This window comes from Emys orbicularis, chromosome 1 (assembly GCF_028017835.1).
Source record: "Emys orbicularis isolate rEmyOrb1 chromosome 1, rEmyOrb1.hap1, whole genome shotgun sequence".
In the NCBI taxonomy this organism is placed as follows: domain Eukaryota; kingdom Metazoa; phylum Chordata; order Testudines; family Emydidae; genus Emys; species Emys orbicularis.
This window is the reverse complement of record NC_088683.1, coordinates 244,637,098-244,656,212: the sequence shown is the minus strand read 5'-3', so window position 1 is coordinate 244,656,212 and position 19,115 is coordinate 244,637,098. Positions and strand designations below refer to the sequence as shown.

At 40.9% G+C, this 19,115-nt stretch overlaps 2 protein-coding genes across 8 annotated transcripts in view; one reads left to right on the top strand and one right to left on the bottom strand.

Moving 5' to 3' along the window:
• The window catches only part of CYFIP1 (cytoplasmic FMR1 interacting protein 1), a 92,193-nt gene that overhangs the window by 35,356 nt on the left and 37,722 nt on the right, over positions 1 to 19,115 (bottom strand). For all 7 annotated transcript variants that reach the window (XM_065402482.1, XM_065402524.1, XM_065402507.1 and 4 more), the window contains one exon: positions 10,833 to 10,920. In XM_065402482.1, the coding sequence (XP_065258554.1) occupies positions 10,833 to 10,920 (88 nt within the window). The remainder of the gene's footprint in view (positions 1 to 10,832; positions 10,921 to 19,115) is intronic.
• LOC135891741 (fibronectin type III domain-containing protein 9-like) lies at positions 2,032 to 2,694 on the top strand. The gene has a single exon (XM_065419398.1). It carries the CDS (start codon positions 2,032 to 2,034, stop codon positions 2,692 to 2,694), a length of 663 nt encoding a protein of 220 aa, XP_065275470.1.

Below are 19,115 nucleotides of genomic sequence, written 5' to 3'. Positions count from 1 at the left end.
AGTGCTTAGTATATGTCGACACTGCAGCCAGGAGGTGTGATTCTCAGTCTGGGTAGACAGACTCGTGCTAGCTCAATTGAGCTAGTGCGCTACAAACAGCAGTGTACTCAAGTACTTAAGTCAACGGAAATGATTCCCAAGTTGCCGAGATGCTTTTGAAAATTTTACCCTCAGAAAATATATGTCTGAACAAAAACAAAGTTAAACTTCTTTACAGAAACGTAAAATTCTGATGGTCTGCTAAGATGGGATGAACTAGCTAACTTTGAGAAGTAACACATCACAATTTTCTCAACACTTTTTAACATATCTTGTTATTAAAAAGTATTTGCTGCTTCTTATACTGCACAGTATTTTACTTTGGTCATGTTAAATTATTAATGGAAACAGTTAGAATTTTTTATTTAGTATGTAAAGTACTAGCCTGACAGATGATAATGTAAATACAGTTCAGGACAGACATTTCCATTAGTTACAACTTCTTCATTTACAGCATTAATCATTTTTACTATACAAAGATTAATTACCCCCAGCAAGTACACATGATGTAACCTGTGCTTCACCTTTTGATGCTAGCTTCCATCTCTGGGCTGGCAGTTTGGCTGTTCTAGCATGACTATAAAGGCAGACTAAATGTTGCTTGCCATGATAGTTCTATCATACTTAAAATAGAGTAGTAGGAACAAGTTCAGCAGGGCTGTATAGAACCAAGACTACTAATTGTGTTTCAGATGTTACTAATATACCGTTGATGAGGTCGTTCCTTAAGGAATGGATACAAACGTGAGCCCATGTCAGCAGGAAGGGGAGAGAATACAGAGAGTAGGGAAGTGTAACAGATAGGGAATTTTTAGAAAAAGGGAATCAGAAGAACGGATTACCTACCGACAGGCTCATGCTCGGTTCTGGTTTTTAATAATTTGATGACCAGTTAAAATCAAAATCTATGGGTGAACACAGGAGGAAAACCTTTGGATATTTTTGCCTGCCTCCATCTAATTAATAAAAGTAGCCCCCATTCACAAAAGCCGGTATTTCTTAAGATTGGTTAGAATGCAGGAAAATACTAGATAGTTAATAGATAAGCCTAGAGGAAAAAAATAAAAACAGATTTAAAAACACAAAACAAAACAAAGGCTCACTGAACTGCCAATAGATTGCTTGTGCATGTATTTTTTGGAATAGTGTGATGCAGATATCTATAGCTATATTGTTCTTCAAAGTGAAACCTGATAATCTCTTAACGTAACCATCTATGATTCAAGAGAAGTGTGAGGTTTTCGCTAGTTCTCCAATAGTGCTCAATATTTAAGCCTCTGTGACTCTATACTATCAAAGTGCTAAGCAATGTTGAATATCGTGCTCCCTTTTCTGTTAAAGATATTTAAAATTTATGCCGTTAACAAAAAAATTGTTCCATGATCTCTCACGTCAACAGACATGTGTACTACCTCATGTGTCCATTAAAAATTCTGGCTGTTTAGTTTTTACACTGCAACCGAGTTAGGAGAAGATTTTCAAAAGGCACAAAGGGGAGTTAGGCACCCAACTCCCATTGGAAGTCTATGGGAGTTTAGTGCTTTATGCTCATTATGCCTCTTTTGAAAGTTTCCCTCTTAATAAACAGAAGTTTTTAAATGATGGGTAATTTCACTCCCACTGGTATATTGTCTGACTGCAGATTCCTTAGGATTGCAATATTCAGTGATTTACATAATAGTACCAAACATTTCTGTAACTGGAAAGGTTTGAAAATACTCTATGATTTATTTTTCAAGCAAATGCAAGTGCCAAAGATTCTCTTTGCTTATAGATTCAGATTACTTCATTTAAAAATGCCCATAGAAAATTAAAAAGCACTGTTTCCTAATAAATTACTTTTCTAAATTACAGAACACTAATGTTTAAGAGCCACATCATTCTTCTCTGTGGTGAAGCTTCTGGGACATCTCCTTATTTTTCTGGAACTGGAACTATAATCTCCCTTTCTTGAGGGGAGACAGTTGTGAAAAAATATTGAGTGGCATCACAATGGGAGTAACAGTACAAAATATAACAGGAAGCACAGCAATGGTAATTTGGCCAACCATGGCCATTTGTGCTGACAGCTTTTACAGTATTATGTATCATCCCAACCGGAACAACATGCTGTCAGGTTATTCAAGAAAAAATTTTCAGAAAGAAGAGAGAGTGCCTGCTAGTCGGTCTTCATTTGTCATCGAAAACCTAACTCCACTAACCACCTACATATTGTGCGTAACCTGCCAATCTGCAAACCCCTCCAGCGACCAATGCAGAATTTTTCACACATTAGAAGAAGATCCAGCATCAGCAAGCAACAAAAAAAAAGATCTGGCCCTGGGTATCTGGCTAACTAGCAGTATTCTGCTTCTCATCATTGCCGGGATCCTCCTTTATGGCTGCCTGCATATATGGTACCGCAAGAGACGAGAACGTGTAGAAGGACAAAACATGACCTCAGAACAGGACAAGGGGGAGGCTTGGACAATAAACAAGTCACACACCCCAGAGCAGTTTAACATGCAAGGCAGATTAGTCCAAAGTGTTGAGGGTAAGAATGCAGAAGGTATCCAACTGGTTACCATAATAGAAAATCCCTTAACTTCTAAGGAGCCTACCATGCAAATTTCCAAAAGCCAGGAATTAGTGCCGATGACAGTTGGGCCATTTTAATTGGTAAACGCCACTGCACAGATTAACTGTGCACCATGTGTGAAATATTTTAACCCACCGAGTTCTATACCTTTTATAGTTTGTATTTGCGGTGTTTAATTCTTGCTGATGCACTCTCATCAGCATTCTTATCCACAATTGCCCCTCCCACCATCACACATACAGCTGGAAGGCTCTCAATATTAAGGTTTAGAACTAAATAGTCTCTTGATTTGATTAAGAAAATATTATCAAGCATTCAGCATAGAAATCCAAGGGTATTCTTGATTTTTGTTTTGGAGGGAGAGAATAAGGTTTATTCCAAAACGGTAAACCAAAATAAACACACGAATGAAAAGGGCAAAGGGAGAATTATTATTAAATAATAAAACAAACTGAAAATTGCATATTGAGACCTGGTATTCTCATGCTGCAGGCAGCTCGAACGCCCTGTATTAAATGACTACATCTATAATGGCCTGTCATTTTTTATCCACATCATTCAGAATCAGGTTGTTTCTGAAACTGCACAGCTCATTGCTGTACTTGACAGTTCCATTCAAAACAAGTTCTAGTTATAGGACACCGGCTAAATTCATTGATTTTAGAAAAAAAGGATTCCTATTTCACCCAACTTAAAAATGCACTCAGGATGGTGACACCAGCAAGAGGCACTCTAGCTACACCACCATGAGAGGTTACGGTGTTTAATGCTTAATGCCGCAGTTATAAGAGGGAAGTGCTCATTGCACAGCATGGAAAGGGGAGATCATGAGACCCAAAACCATGACTCATGATTGCTCTGTCCCTAACTGAAGGGGGAGAAAAAAACACAATAGGCAGGTTTTTATCCAGCCACCAATTTCTGTTAATGTACCAAGAGTAAAAGCAGCTAGACTATGACTGAGTACATGTATTTTTGAGATTATGGAAATTTACATGCAACTTTAGTTGTCCTGAAAATCTTGGCAAGTTGCCAACACTGTCCCTGAACTGGAAATGTGGGCACCCTAGAAGAACGATATATGTCCAGTCTGTTTTCACATATTCACATTCCATAGTTTTAAATCTATTAAGCACATATTTCTTCCTTTTAAGTTGATATATTTTAGTGTTATTGTATAATATGCTCTGTGTGCGTGGCTGTACGATATACTGTGATTTTATGCATTTATTTTAAACTGATATTAAAAGAATGTATATTTAAACTCAACATTCACTTAACCAGTTCGACCTATTCCAGCAGCCAAAAAAGGGCTTCTAATGGCTTTCTGGAAGCCAAGGTGGTCTATCACAGACAAGTCTGATAATGTAGCACCCACTTAAACACTTCACAGCAGGCAGTGTGGCTTTTCCAGCTACTCCACTCCTGCAGTGTGTCAACCATTCTGTGACTGATACTTCCGTTTTCTTAGTGCTAAGGTAGTCATACACACGGAAATCATAGCTGGCACAATCAGAAAACAAATTTGCTCCACTCGCATGCCATTGGGAGATCCACAACATAATTGTGTGCCAAATGGATGGTGACTCTCCTTTCCTAGGAATATGCTCAATTATTTGTACTAAATTAACCTTTATACCTCGTCTGTAAATGTTAAATAATATCACGTACATATTTTTTTCAGTTGATTGTGTTTTCCTTTTGTCTCTTAAATAAACTGTGTCCGATGTTGAAAATTTACTGTTGTTTCAAATGGAGATAATTACCCAAACCAGACACTAACAACTGAAATAAAGTCTGCTCAGAAACTGAAGTTGTCCCTGCAGTTTTATCTCCAAAACAAATGCAGAGAAATAAACTACTGCATACCTCTTTTTATCAACTATGATGAAATATTTGTTCTAGCTAAATTAATTCAGAGCAGAGAGACTCATACAGGGAGGAAAGATTATCCTGTGGTTATGACATAAGTCCATGAGACCAGAGACCTGGCTCTGTTCCCAGCTCTGCCAATGGCTTACAGCGTGACTTTGTAAAGTTACTAACTTCTCTGTATTTCAATTTCCTAATTTGTGACATGGGGACTGTCAGCATTCCAGGCTGACCTGGTGTGCCCCCTTGCAGGTAGGCATAGGGTTACAGGTAAGCCCTTACTAGATTTTCCCATCCCCTAGGATATCAACAAGACAAAACAGACCATTAGATGCTAAAGAGCACCTCCCTGTGGAGGGTCTAATTTCTTAACAGAAAAGCCAAAACAGAATATAAACAAAACTTGCACTCCAGCATCTCATTTGGGTGACTAAGTCATTCCGAGCCCTTCTGTCCCCCCACCTAAATCCAGGACTTGTTTCCACCCAGGCTCTTCCCCCAAGATTGTCTCTGCCCCTGCTGTTAGGCCTACTGCCCCTACTGGAGTAAGACCCTTCTCTGGATTCAGAGGTCCGGGGAGGTCCAACTCTTCCCTAGGACAGCAGCTGATCCTTGCCAGGGCAACATCTGAGAGACCCCTGGCTGAGACCAGACCCTCTTAGATGCCTGCTGACTGCAGCCCTCCTCTCCAGGAGCACCTCTCACAGACTCCCCATTCTGGTGGGTTCCCCAGAGAGCTCACCCACTAGGCTCCCTGCCCAGCCCTCTGGCTCAGGCCTCTTCTGGGAGCTCCTCTCCACAGGAGCATCCTGTCTCCCTTCAGAGTTTCCCTCTAACTGAGCTTGGATAACCTTTATTAGGTCCAGCTGCTTGGTTACTAATTAGCCACCTGAGGCAGTTATGGATCCCCAGGTAGGGCCTTCATAAGGCAGTCTCAGGCAGACTAGGCCCTAATTCCCCATAAAAGGCAGCTGCCCTGTGACAGGGACTCAACAAAATTCCCAAAGATTTAGAGAGTTGATGTTAGTATGCCACACTGAGATCCTTGATGGAAACTGCTATAGAACTATTATATGATTTACAATTTTCAGCGGTGATAAAATCTTTGTATTACTTCAGGCTTTTACTTATTACAGCCCTGTGTACACAACGACAAAAAATGTAGGCACTTAAGAGCCTAAGTCCCAGTGACTTTCAACAGGAATTAAGTGCTTCAAGAGACAAGATGGGTGAGGTACTGGACGAACTTCTGTTGGTAAAAGAGACAAGCTTTTGAGCTACACAGAGCTCTTCTGATTTGGGAAAAGTACTCAGCGTCACAGCTAAATATGACATGGAACAGATTGTTAAGCCTAAATGCTTAAGTCAGTTTTGAAAATGTGACATAGGAGCTTTTGAAAGTTTCACCCTAGGTCACCCTATATAGAATTAGAACATTCATAATCTTCTGTTCTGAGCCATATTGATTGATTTGGCTTTCTAACCTGTGAGAATCTGCAGTCAGATAATCTCTCTACAAGCTCAGGTTCACTGTGGTGGTCTTGTGTTTTGGCAGCTTGCCCTTTGATTAAATGAGAAGGTATATATTTAGAGTGACGACTGAGACTGCTAATAAGAACCAACTAGTGCAAATTAATATTGACCTGTGTCCACTAGGAACTGACCTGAAACTACTATTGATTTAATATAAACCACTGAACAGCCAGACGGCAATTCCGTTTTTTGGTTTTTTTTGGTTAAGTACTAAGTGGTTTAGAGGTGAAAAGCTCAGTGTACTATCTCCACTCCCCTAAGACATCAAATCCTCCTACCAAACTGTTATCAAAATACGCTTCATGTTCCTATGGTTATTCGCATAACACATAACTGACATTAACAAACAAACAAAAAAAGAGGTGAGGTTACAGATGGAAGAAAAGACACTAAGAATGCTCTACTTGTCGATGAATAGTTTCTCATCAAAGACAAGTATACATCATGAGTGAAATCCTCCCTCTATTAAGTCAGTGGGAGTTTTGCCATTGACTTTAATGAGGCCAAGATTTCAACCTATGTCTTTAATTTGGATGATGGAATATTTTTCCTCTACAGAATAAATTAGATGATATACACACAGAGCTCTGAAGACCTAACTGTATATTAACTGTTTAAGTATTAGTAAATGCTCTCTAAGCCAAAAGTAGCCTCTGTAGTGGCTGGTCTACATATCCTCCATAAGAATTCTGTGCTTCATAATCAGATAAAGCTAATCATGATTCTTAAGGTAATATTCTCCCATTTGGGAGTTATGCAATATTTTATACGGCCATCCAATGTTTCCTCCTCCTCCAAAGCCATCTCTCCATAACCTGATGGCAGTATGTCCCATATGGCTATTTAACTCTTGAATGAAGTCAAGAGACATCATTCTGCATGCTCTCAAACATTCTGCCTGACCTAAAGTCAATCATTTTTTGCAGTTAGGTATTTTTCTAGCTGACTGTTCTATACCCAATGCCAGACAGGAGGAGCAGTTCACAATATCCACTGGCCTATATCTCATTACTGATGTGAAAACAGAGGCCTGTGGGTACATAAAATCAGATGTTCCTGATCCTGCTTTAGGAACTGACCAGTTAACCGGAAGAGCATGACAGGAGACCATACACAACCTGACGTGTGTGTGTGTGTGTGTGCACGCGTTTCATTACTTATCAGAAAATCTACCAAATCAAAAAAGGTGGGGTGTTTTGTTATGGATTTTTAAAATTATTTTTAAAATACTTTGCTGACTTAAGGATATCAGCAGTCACAGTGGGAGTTAATACCTGTTCTATTGCAGAGCTGTGAGAAGTTAAAGAAGAGAATGTTGTTGGGTGTGCAGGATGATGAAAAGGGGAACTCAATGGCATGATCTGTCCTCACTTCTCAGTTGGCTCCATTACTTGCAGGTAGAGAGCATTTTATTTTTAAAGGGTTCTGCAACAGGTCAATCTTCCAGGTAAACAAGTTTAGCCTTGGAATCTATAAATCTATGAAAGTTCATCTCCAGCAGAACATTCAGAATCTTGCATAATAATCCAAAGATGGCAGATATTTTTTTGCTGGACCCCAAATGCCCTACACCATCATACATCAAATATTTTAAGTTCAATGCTGCAGGAAACACACACAACAGGCATACACATAGGGACCATCATTCAAAGTAGTAGTAAAGAATAGAATAAATCTAAGGTGATATACAGTTCTGCTTTCCCCCAACACACTGTTCAATAACTGCGTGGAAGTGAATATTCTAATTAAAATCACTACTTGTGGCAACACTCAGTTTAACTTTTAAATTTTCCATATAAAGAAAGATTAATTCTCATTTTTCCTTCATGTTTTAGAAGCACACATTTTACAATAGCAATCATTACCTTGGGACTGAACGTTTAGCACGTCTGAGCTGTAATTTCTCTGTCTATAATTAGCTATATAAGCCTGGACAAATCACTTAAATCAGTCTGTCTCAGTTTCCTCCATCTGTAAAAACTGATATAACAATACTTATAGCACCTAACAGTGGTGGTGTGATAATTAATTCATGTGTATACAGTACTTTGAAAACGAGATGTGCTAAGTATAATTAGATAATGAACAGTAACCACACAAGAATGAAACATACCTAGGTGGTTCACTGAATAAGTTATAATTCTAAATACAATACATAAGATTTGCAACCTCTTCTGGATTAATACCCATCTAATTGTACCATGAAATGAGAAATATTCTTCACATAAAGCTTGCACTTTGTCTCTCTTCTTACTTGAAAAATGCTGTAAAATTAGAGTGATAATTCATCTCCTCTATTTAAAATACTTTCTAGTGACTTCTTAAGGCACTGTTATTCCAAAGCTATGGGCTGGGACGGGGGACAGGGTGTTCAGAAAAATTACCACCTATTCCTTTTTAGGATATCAGTGTGACACTATGCCCCATATTCTTCATAGAGATATGGTTATGATAGGATTATGACATAACTAAGATGTGTTTTATGCAAGATGGGTCATGTGCGATATCATTGGAAAGGTTATGATTTACTGAATATGATGATCCTATTTGTATGCATGTATCATTTTTGTATCTGAAGTTAGGAATATCATCTATGCATCTTTTACACATGTGTTTACACCTGGGGAATGCCCACTACACAGAATGCAATCAGTCTACATGGCCAGTTGGGAAGGGAGAACAATTAGGGAGAACAATAGGTCTTTGAAGATGATAAACTCCCACCAGGGAGGCTTCTTGGGGACACTGCAAACAGCCTCGGAGTTATGGCTGTAGGGACATGTGACCAAGTCACCTGGTACTGGACTCTATAATGATAGTGTTTTTCCACTGACTGGGTGTGGGGGTGGGTATCACACTGGGAGACAAAGGATTCCCACCATATGCAAAAACATTTTAAGGCAGGGGAGTGACATAATCAAGGATGGTTCTTCTTTGACTCCCCACCCAAGAAAGAGGACTGCTGGAAATACCTGAGAACAAAAAGACTGGACTAGGGGAAAAGGGCTGAGCCCAGGCGAAAGGGTTGTCTAGCCTGTGAAAGAAATATCTGGAGTTTTAAGCTGCAAATGCAGCTTGCCTTCAAGAATCTCTGCAATCTGCCTAAAACATTTAGGGTGAGAATTTGCTATTTATAACCAATTTCTTTAGTATATTAAGCTTAGATTGTATGTTTGTTTTATTTGCTAGATAATCTGCTTTGATCTGTTTGCTATCCCTTATAATCGCTTAAAACCTATTTTTTGTAGTTAATAAACTTGCGTTTGTTTTGTCTAAAATCAGTGTGTGTGGAAATCATAACTTGGATAGAAAGCGGTGTATATTCCCCTCTACATTGAGGGAGGGGGCAAATTTCATGAGCTTACGCTGTACTGTTCTCTGTGCAGCGCAAGACAGTATAATTTTGGGTTCACACTCTGGGTGTGTGTGTGTGCACTTGAGTACTGGACAGTTCCTTAGCTGTGCCTTCCCATGCAGAGCTTATCTCAGCATTTGTGTGTACAGCTGCAGCTGGGTGTGTCCCTACCTGTATGTGTGCTGGTAAAGTGCAGTCTGAAGCCTGGGAGAAGGCTTGGCAGGCTGCATAGCAATACAGTTAAAAGGGAACCCAGGCTGGTGGGTCAGGCGGGCTCAGTGGTACCCCAGTTCCAGGCCGCATCCTGAAGGGGTGGTGGTGGAGGGAGGAAAATCCGTCACAATCAGGATCTAGGAAGTGTAGTTTATTTTGCAAAGTGTTTTTTAAAAAGCTAGTGCTGCTGCTGCAAGAAGAATATAGACTCCATTATTTTTTTATACTGCTAAATTTAGGAATTACTTCTTTCTTACTATCCATTTAATAAAAGCCTCATATTAATTCCTATACACACACATTCCATAAGCAAAATACAAAATGAGTGTCAGTCTAAAAATCAAACAAATAAAAGGAAAGGTGACTTCATGGAGTTATAATGGAAGTGTCAACCTGGGAATTTACTGCTCTTGTGATAGGTTAAATTACCCTGGCTGGATATTAAAGAAGAAAGATAACTTTGTGACCAATAATAAAATGTTTATTGCTAAGAACAGGTAATCAATTCCCACGCTTGCAGGGATGAGAAAGGATGTTATACCCCCAATATACAATATTACAGAGTTCAGCATGTGAGTAGCTCTATTAAAGTCAATAAAACTACTCACTTAAAGTTATGTGCATACACATAAGCATTTGCAGGATGGGGCATTTTGGGTATCAGATGCTGTCTCACGCTTAAGGCACAGGATGAGGAGTCAGGAGTGCTTCACACTCACTGTTGTAACCTTGCTTAAAGCCATCATCCTCTACCTGTTTCTGTTAGCTGATCTGTAAAATGAGGAGGACAATTCTAATCTAGCCAACAGGGCTGCTGAAAAGCTGAGTTGATTAGTGTTGGTAAAGCAACTTTCCAGATCCTTGGAATGTAGATACCATAGAAATGCAGAGGTTTTTTTGAAACAGTTTAATATCTGAGATTTTGAGAGAAAGTCCTTATGTTTATTTTAAAGTCTGATTACAGTCAAAGGGCAGCTTTTCCTACTTGTTTCGTCTCATTTTGTAACCACCACCACCACCTCTGGAATTGCAATGAAGGAGCAGCTGCTCTCAGTGTGGGCTCATGTTCCCTCTCTCTGTGGTTGACAAAAATTCTACAGCTCATTTTCTATTCAGTTCTCCTCTGCTGCTGTGGAGAATTGTGCAATCTAAGTTTGACATGAGAACTAATTTTTAACAACATCAGATACAGCCAAACACCAAATATATACAAACCACGAATATAGGGTAATAAAATCTAACCTTCGATCCATGGAGATATTGGGGCTGTGCATTAGGTTGCTTATCTCTCTGAAACTCCTGAGAAAAGGGTAACACAGTACGAACAAATCTACAAAAGCAAAATATAGACATAGTTAGTTACACTGGCACACCTAATATACCTAAATACATGCTTCTTCTGTCCACACACAAAATCAAATCGCCATTCTAATCCTACAGTCCAAGTCAAGTAAGGGGCAGCATACAGTTGCACTGCCCCAGGAACAGGACAGAAACCAGATTACAATTCCACACCTTTTTGCTGCTGCAGCTTACTTCCCATTTTGTGCTGGCTCCAAAGTGCCCATCAGCACACTGAAGGGCATTTCTCTCGCACCTGCATTAGAGAAGAATTAGCAGCCCAATGTTGGCTGCTGTCCCTCTTTCTCCATGTAGGTGCTAATGATACGGGTAGCCCACAAAGGAGAGAAAGGGATTTCCTCCTACCCATCTTCCTGTATCCACAGGGAAAATCTGTGTGTGGAATAAAATCTTTTTTTTTTTTTTTTTTTTTTAAATGTATGCTCAGTGTGCTGGGGTACTGTGTTTTTATTAGTGAAGGCCAAATAGAAAAGTGCTCCTTCCACCTGGAACGGAAGGTGGCAACATTTTTTTGGTGCTTTATAGATCCTGCAGGAGATCATTCCACAATCTTGGACCAGCCCCAAGAAAGCTGTCTCCTGTACAAACAAGCTTTACCCTGGTGGCAGACAATTTCATTGCACAAGAAGAATGTACCTATATTAGACACACTCCTGTCAGAAAGTGCAGAGATACATCTGGTATGTTTGCCATACCGATTCTGTGTCAGTGCACAAGTAACTCTTGTTCTCCATGTTCAAATCACCCACCTTGCTTCTTTAAAATACTGCCACTCCTGTTTAATGTTTTTTTTAGAAGATCTTCACCATCGGATGCAGCTTGTGTTGCTACCAGAGAGTTTTAAACAGATTAGAATACTAATTCTGTCAAGATTACTGTATGGCAAGTACCATCATACTTTTAATTCCAGTGTTCACTGAAGTAAGCCTTGCTTTGTACACCATTAAAAATGCATATGCGTGGGAAACAAGTGATCTGAACATGCCTCAAATTCTATACATAGCTAAAAAGTGTGACTAAATGGATGTCTGCAAATCTGAATTCTCTCCCAATGCTATTTTTTTCCTGAATATAATGCTGGTATTGAATTCAGAAAAATTCACCTCTACCCCGATATAACGCTGTCCTCGGGAGCCAAAAAATTTTACCGCGTTATAGGTGAAACCGCGTTATATCAAACTTGCTTTGATCCGCTGGAGTGTGCAGCCCCGCCCCCCCGGAGCACTGCTTTACCGCATTATATCCGAATTCGTGTTATATCGGGTCGCGTTATATCGGGGTAGAGGTGTAGTATTGGCAGAGAATTCAGATTTGCAGACATCCATTTAGTCACGCTTTTTAGACAGATATAGAATCCGATATGTGCTCAGGTTACTTGTTTCCCAGGCATATATATTTGTAATGGTACACAAAGGAAGCTATTTCCTTCAATGAACCTGATACAGTGGTCCAGGTATATATAGAACAGAAAGAAGGGTTTCCACATGTGAAGTCAGAGTTTTCAGTTGTCCAGGTTTTCCAAGATAGTCCCTCTTTTGAGGTAGCTATCCTAGAAAATCTGAAGGGCACTCTATACACACTACCAACTGTTCAGTTTTGTAGGCTCAGGCTCATCCCGGATGCCCCGGGGTTTTTTGTACCTCAGAGGTGACAATCCTATGCGAAGAACAAGGAAGCCACCGAGCAATTAACAGTACACAATCAAAATTTGTGAGGCCAAAGTTAAAAGGAAAAAAAAGAGAGAAGAAAAATGTAATAAGCTAAGGAAATCAAGAGGAACAAAGTAATATTTAAATATATTATAGGCAAAAGGAAAACCAGTGGAAGTAGTGTCCACAAGGAGCTATTTGTCACAGTAGTCTGTGGAATTTAGAGTGAGTAAGGCCCAGAATCTGTACATACTTGCTTAAAAGCAATCCTTACTCCGGTAAGAAATCTATGGTGGGGCCCTCAATAGAATTTTGCACAAGAGGAATTGTTTTCATGACCAAGGGTTTTCAGAATCTGACTTTTGATATTTGCTGCAAGTTTACCTTTTATTTAACTTTTGCAAGATTTTAATTTTAGCATGCTACTGCAATTTTATTAATTTCTACTACTCTGCGATAACAATCCTGCAAATAGAAACGCATGTGTGTAACATGTAGCATGAGTAAAGAGACAAATGTGTGTGTTTGCAGCACAAGTGGCTTAAATTTTTGAAGTTACCACGAAAGGGGATTTTGAAGAAACTAGGCAAATGGCACACAAACCTTTAAATATGTGCGGAAAGAAATACTGGCCATACTAACAATTCATTGGTTGGATAGTTGGCATATTCCATCCCATAACATTTTTTAAAACAAAAATTAACTAGGAAAATAAAGATTCAGAAAAGAATGTCCTTAAAATACACACTGTAAACCAAAATGAACGATGCTACAAATACAGTTAGAAACAGAATAATGTGCAAAAGAAATAACTTTTAGCCAAAATTTGTTTCTAGCCACAATTGAGGCATACATTAAAGATATTTATTATCCAGCTAAAGATAAAAACATCCATGCTGATAGCATAATAGCAATGTGCATGCAAACTGTAGAATACAGAAAACCAACCTCAGTTTGCAATTACCATATATACTTGATCATAAGCCAGTTCGTTTATAAGCCGACCCCAAGATGGATAAGTAAAAATGGAAAATTTTTATAACCCGTTCATAAGCTGACCCTATAATTCAGGGGTCAGCAAACTTTGGCTCCCGGGCCATCAGGATAAGCCGTTGGGGGGCCGAGATGGTTTGTTTACCTCGAGCCTCCGCAGGCACAGAGGTAAACCTAAGTAAACAAAGTGTCCCAGCTGCTTACCCTGATGGGCTGGGACAGCAACTGGTGGGGAAATCTTTTTTGGGGGGGGAGGGGGAGAGAAGCGGGGAGTCAGGGGAGTAACCCCTGTGACCACCCCCCACATGACCCCACCCCTAGCCCGGGACCCCCAGACTCTCCCCATCCCATCCCTTCCCACCTTAGCTGGGGAGGATGTCTCTGGCCTGGCTGGAGCTGCTCCGGCAGGCTGGGCAGCGTGGCCGGCTGGCCGCAGCCTGCTCCGGTGGGCCAGACCGGGCGGCGCAGCCGCAGCATGTGTCCAGCCTGCTCTGGAGGGCGGGGCCAAGCAGCACAGCCGCAGCCTGCCAGCCCCAGAGCTGCAGCTGCTTCAGAGGCTGGTGGGAGAGCAGCGTAGCCAGAAGCGGAGAGACTTTGGCCCCGCCTCTTCCCTTCTGGCTCTGCTGCCTCTCCTTGCTCCCTCTGCTGGGGGCAGGGGCTGTGTCCCACCTCTCCCTCTCTATACCCGTTCATAAGCCGACCCCCTTCTCTGGTGCTTCCCTTTTTTACTAAAAAAATTGGGCTTATGAATGAGTATATATGGTATTTCCTTTATGCTTAGGAGGTTAATTTTTGTATAACTTGAACTCTCTTAGTGGATCTTATAACATCATAAGCATACTAAGAGTTTCAGTTGTTTGTTAAGATTTTAATGTCTTTCCAAGCTATCTGCATTTGTTAAAATTCAGTAACTGCTTGCATTTAGCTGCTTCTGAGGAAGAAAAAAATCACTTAGGTATATGGCTTTTGATACAATAAATCTATTATATAAAATCGCCTTTCATTTGGATTTCCCGGATTTATTAGTTTTTCCGTTCTCTTGTATAATTGAAATGCACTTATTTAGAAACTTCCTCTTGAGATTATTTGTTCTTTACAGAGATTTTTCATTAATGGAGTTTATCAGGGATGTTGTAAACACTTGGTGGGATCACTCAAAGTAATCCTAGACATATGACAGTGCTTGAGATTGCTCTCTTCTCCCCACACCCCACCCCTGTTACCTTTAAACTGACACTCATTTTCATGCCCAGTGAAAACTTATACAGGTGAAAGAAAGGAGAGGAGTAACACTAAAGATAACATGGATTTGCAGTGCATGGACATACTGTGCAAGGTTTACTGGGCTATCAACAATTTCCTTGAGAATCTTAAATTACTTTTCACAAAACAGTCAATGCTCAGTCAAGGTCTATTCAGCTGTAAATGGACTTCAGAAGTCATAGTGAATAATTAGAGATGGCCCAGAGCTGCAAAGTTGTACCTGTTCACATGTTGATCCATGGTTTTTACTCAGGCCCATCTCTATTATTAATTTTAAGTGTTAGGGATAGAAGTAATTACAATGTCTTCAGGTGACTGGGGAAAGAAGAGAGCCATTCAGACTTCCATTGTACTTGGAGCAGAGCACAGAGCAGGTAGGACAGCACTTGCCTTAGAATTCAGTCCTAGTAGAAATGAACCACAGTTGTTGATAGTGAGCTAACATGCATCTTTGTTCAGGCTGTTCATTAGATACAGTCCTAAAGTTCTCTCACATTCAGCCCATTTGTTCAATTTCTCCCTTTCAGAAAAGTTTGCAAGGTGCTGCGGTGAAAAGTCTGGAGGGAGAGCAAGAGACTTGTGTTGTATATGGTCCCAAGATATGGGTGGGGAGAAGGTGGGGAGGGAATTCTACTGGATCATCCTTGTTAATCTTTGTTACCTTCTGGCCAAGGAAGATTTGAAGAAGCCAGAAGGTAACAAAGATGAACAGATCTTCAGTATCCTTGACTGATTCATATTATCCATTTTGAGACTGTGCATTACAACTTCCATCCTTCAATCTCAAGAACTGCACTGAATTCTTTAGAACCTACCAACATCATCTGTAATTCTTAAATATAAAGAAAAATCTTCTTTAAAAAATTCCTTGCAAGTGTTATGCTCTCAGTTTTCTTTTCACATAGAAATGTTGAAATCTGAATGGTCTGAATAAAAGAGGTGGAAGAATGAGGCCTTTAAGACTGGCAATAATTTGGACAGATTCTCTTCCCCTCACTTTCTCTGATAAAGAGGAAAAGTTACTTCGGTGAATAACTGCTCTGCACTACTCTATGTATGTTTTGGCATGCTCCAAGATAACAGGTTCTTGTTAGATTTAATCTGTGTTGATGACTGTCCAGAAATGTATCCACTTTCATCAGTACAGTTCTAAGCAATCAAAACAAAGTTGATTACAGAGATCAAAAACCTGTTGGTTGGTTTACCAGTGCTTTTGAAATAATGACTGATAAAATACAACACTGGGCTGGAAATAATCATATCACTTTCCAATAATCTCATACCAATGAGAGACCAAAGTGAGGGAGTTTGCAACAGTTAACTCGCAGGACAACAGGCACCACCTAAACTGATGCCAATTTAAATAAAAACACACTATAGAAAAAAAAGTCTTTATTAACCAGTGGTCAATTCCAGATCTTTGAGGGTTTTACTGAACTGAAGGCTATACGCTAAGGCTATGTCTACCCTATGGAGCCTATGCTAGCATAGACATATTGACATAGCCCTCTAGTGTAGATGCAGTTTACACTGACAGAAGGGGCTTTGTCGGTATGGGAACACCATCTCCCCGAACAATGGTAGCTATGTGGACAGAAGCCCTCTCATGTCGACATAGCTATGTTAATAAAACCCTGGCATAGATTCAGCTATGTCCATGGTTTTTTCATGCCACTGACCACTGCAGCTATACCAATGTAACTTTTAATTGTAGACCAAGCCCTTAGACAGTCAAGTATACAGTCACTGCAAAAATCTCTGTCAGGTCCCAGTCGGAGAAGTGAGATTGCCTGAACATAAGGATCAAGGCCTTAGTCTGTTCCTGTAAATTAGCATACCAAAGCTAAAGAATCATGCTTTGAATGCAATAGTTAAAGTGACAAAAGTTATGTGTATTTTATTTTTAGACCTACATGGAACCTAGATTTTGTTCCCTGTAGGGGTATACTTATGGTCTAAGGTCAAGTGGTTAGGGCACTAACCTAGGACTTGGAAGACCTGGGTTCATTTCTCTGCTCCACCACAAACGTCCGTGTGACCTTGGGCAAGTCACTTAGCCTCTGTGCTTCACTTCCCCAACTATAAAATGGGGATAACAGCACTTCCCTACCTCCCAGTGGGGTTACAAGGATACATTCATTAAAGACTGTGAAGCACTTTGAGATCTACTGATGAAAAGTGCCATATAAAAATAGGTGTTATTACTACTATATATTTAGAATTTGGCTGAATACAGAGTAACTCAAAATAGGACCCATCCGAACTTAAATACAAAGCTGGAGAGTGCATGGAACAATAAACGATAGGCACAAGTAGCATGACTGGTTGTTTAATCATTGCAGGATATATTAGTAACTGAACCCTGCAATAGTTTACCGCAAATCTCACCAAACATGTCAATTAAATATGAGCTTTTCTATTAAATTGCGTTAACTTGTGCCACTGTACACGGTGGGGGGAGCACAGCAGACAGCATGCCAACTTTTGGCTAAACAGATGCAGTGGTATTTCCATATTGAACCCCTAATCCATCTTTTTATAGTAAAAACATTTTAGCAATTTAGTTTGTTCTGAAAATATTTGGGTTTTATTAAACGTTTGATTTTTAAAAAAATATAAACTCCAGAAAGAACAAAGAACTTACTCCACATGTCTTTCATTTACACTGCTGACTTAGCTGATTAAGATAGTAAAGGGAAAGATACAAATATCATCACATAAACAAAGTTTATTGACATTGGCACAATAGTAGTTTCAAAGTATACACGGCAAAATGGCAGATAGCCTCCCTGGGGCTAAGGGCGTATGTTAAACCTACTATAGAATTCCTCCTTCCACTGAACTGCAGAAGTCTGATGCCAGGAATGAGGGCAGGAAAAGAACAGCAGTGGAAGGGGCTAACATTAGGAGAGAAGAAGTGGCCTGTATCTAATGGAAGAGACCTCTTAGCCTTCCTCTCCTCTTCTGATGGTGGGCCAGCATGAAAGAGAGGAGATTAAGAAGCCAATATGACACACCTCATAGATAGGGCCCTACCAATTTCCCCGTGAAAACCCCTTGTTCCTAGGAGCGCCCCAGCAAAGGAGGCTCCCAGCTCCAGCTGGGCTGGGGATGGACAAGTCCTGTCCCTCCCCTGCACAACCTCTCTGGTGGTGGTGGTGGTGGGAGAAGACCAGACCCACTTCCGGGTGTCTCCACCTGCTGCAGGACGCTCTGGGACTGGACAGCAGCCCCATAGGTTCCTGCAGCTGGAGGAGACTTGTGGAGTTGGATCCAATATTCCCTGTGCTGCTGGAAGAGCCCCAGCAAAGGGGGCTCCCTAGCTTCAGCTGGGCTGGGGAGGGACAGGACTTGTTATTTCCCTGCAGGGCTGCTCTTGGGTATCTCTTCCGGCTGCACATAGCTCTGCACCCCTCCTCCCCACTCGCTTCCTGTCCCCCTCCCTTTACAGCTGCCTAGGGAGGGGACATTGTACAGGGAACTGCCCCCACTTCCAGGTGCAATTATTAGCTTATTTCAATACGAATAAAAAGAAAGGTGAGGCACTTGACAGAATTTTTTGATTGACACTTTACAGCAGCAAATACTCAGGGCTGAACTCACTGATTGGTAGATATGGACATTAGGGAAGTTATGTAATGTAGTGATCTCAATTGACTGCCTACCAGAAGACTCATGCAATTACTGTAAAATGAGCGTCCAAAGTAAATCAAAAACCTCAAAAACTATTACTGCAGCGGATCGTGTGAAAGAATTTGGAAACCAAATTCTACATGCCGATGGTGACAAACTATTTTGTACAAGCTGCAATGTTTCATTGGATCACACACGTCGCCCAACGGTTCAGCAGGCACCACCCCCACAGTTCCCATTGGCTGTGATTCCTGGTGCTCTGGACGGAGGCAGCACACAGAGATGCCTGGCTATGTCTCTGCCTAGCAGGTAAGCGCCGCCCAGAGCCCACCTCACCCCGTCCCATGCCCCAACCCCCTGCCTCTTCCCACATCCAAACTCTGCTGCTGCTGAGGGGTGAAGGGGGGGAGATGCAAAGCCAGGTAGGAAGCCTGCTGGCCCGCCAGCCCCCCACCCCCAGCACCAGTGGGGTCCCAGGCTGTGCACCACCACCCAGCCCCAGCAGCGCCCAGCCCTCTCCCCCCACCCTCCCAAGTTTTAGTCAGGGGTATATAGTAAAAGTCATGGACAGGTCACGGGCCGTGAATTTTTGTTTACTGCCCGTGACTTTTACTAAAAATACCTG

Bases quoted from the DNA above. Each gene is read 5' to 3' on its own strand.
- LOC135891741 (XM_065419398.1), top strand. From the start codon at position 2,032: ATGGGAGTAACAGTACAAAATATAACAGGAAGCACAGCAATGGTAATT.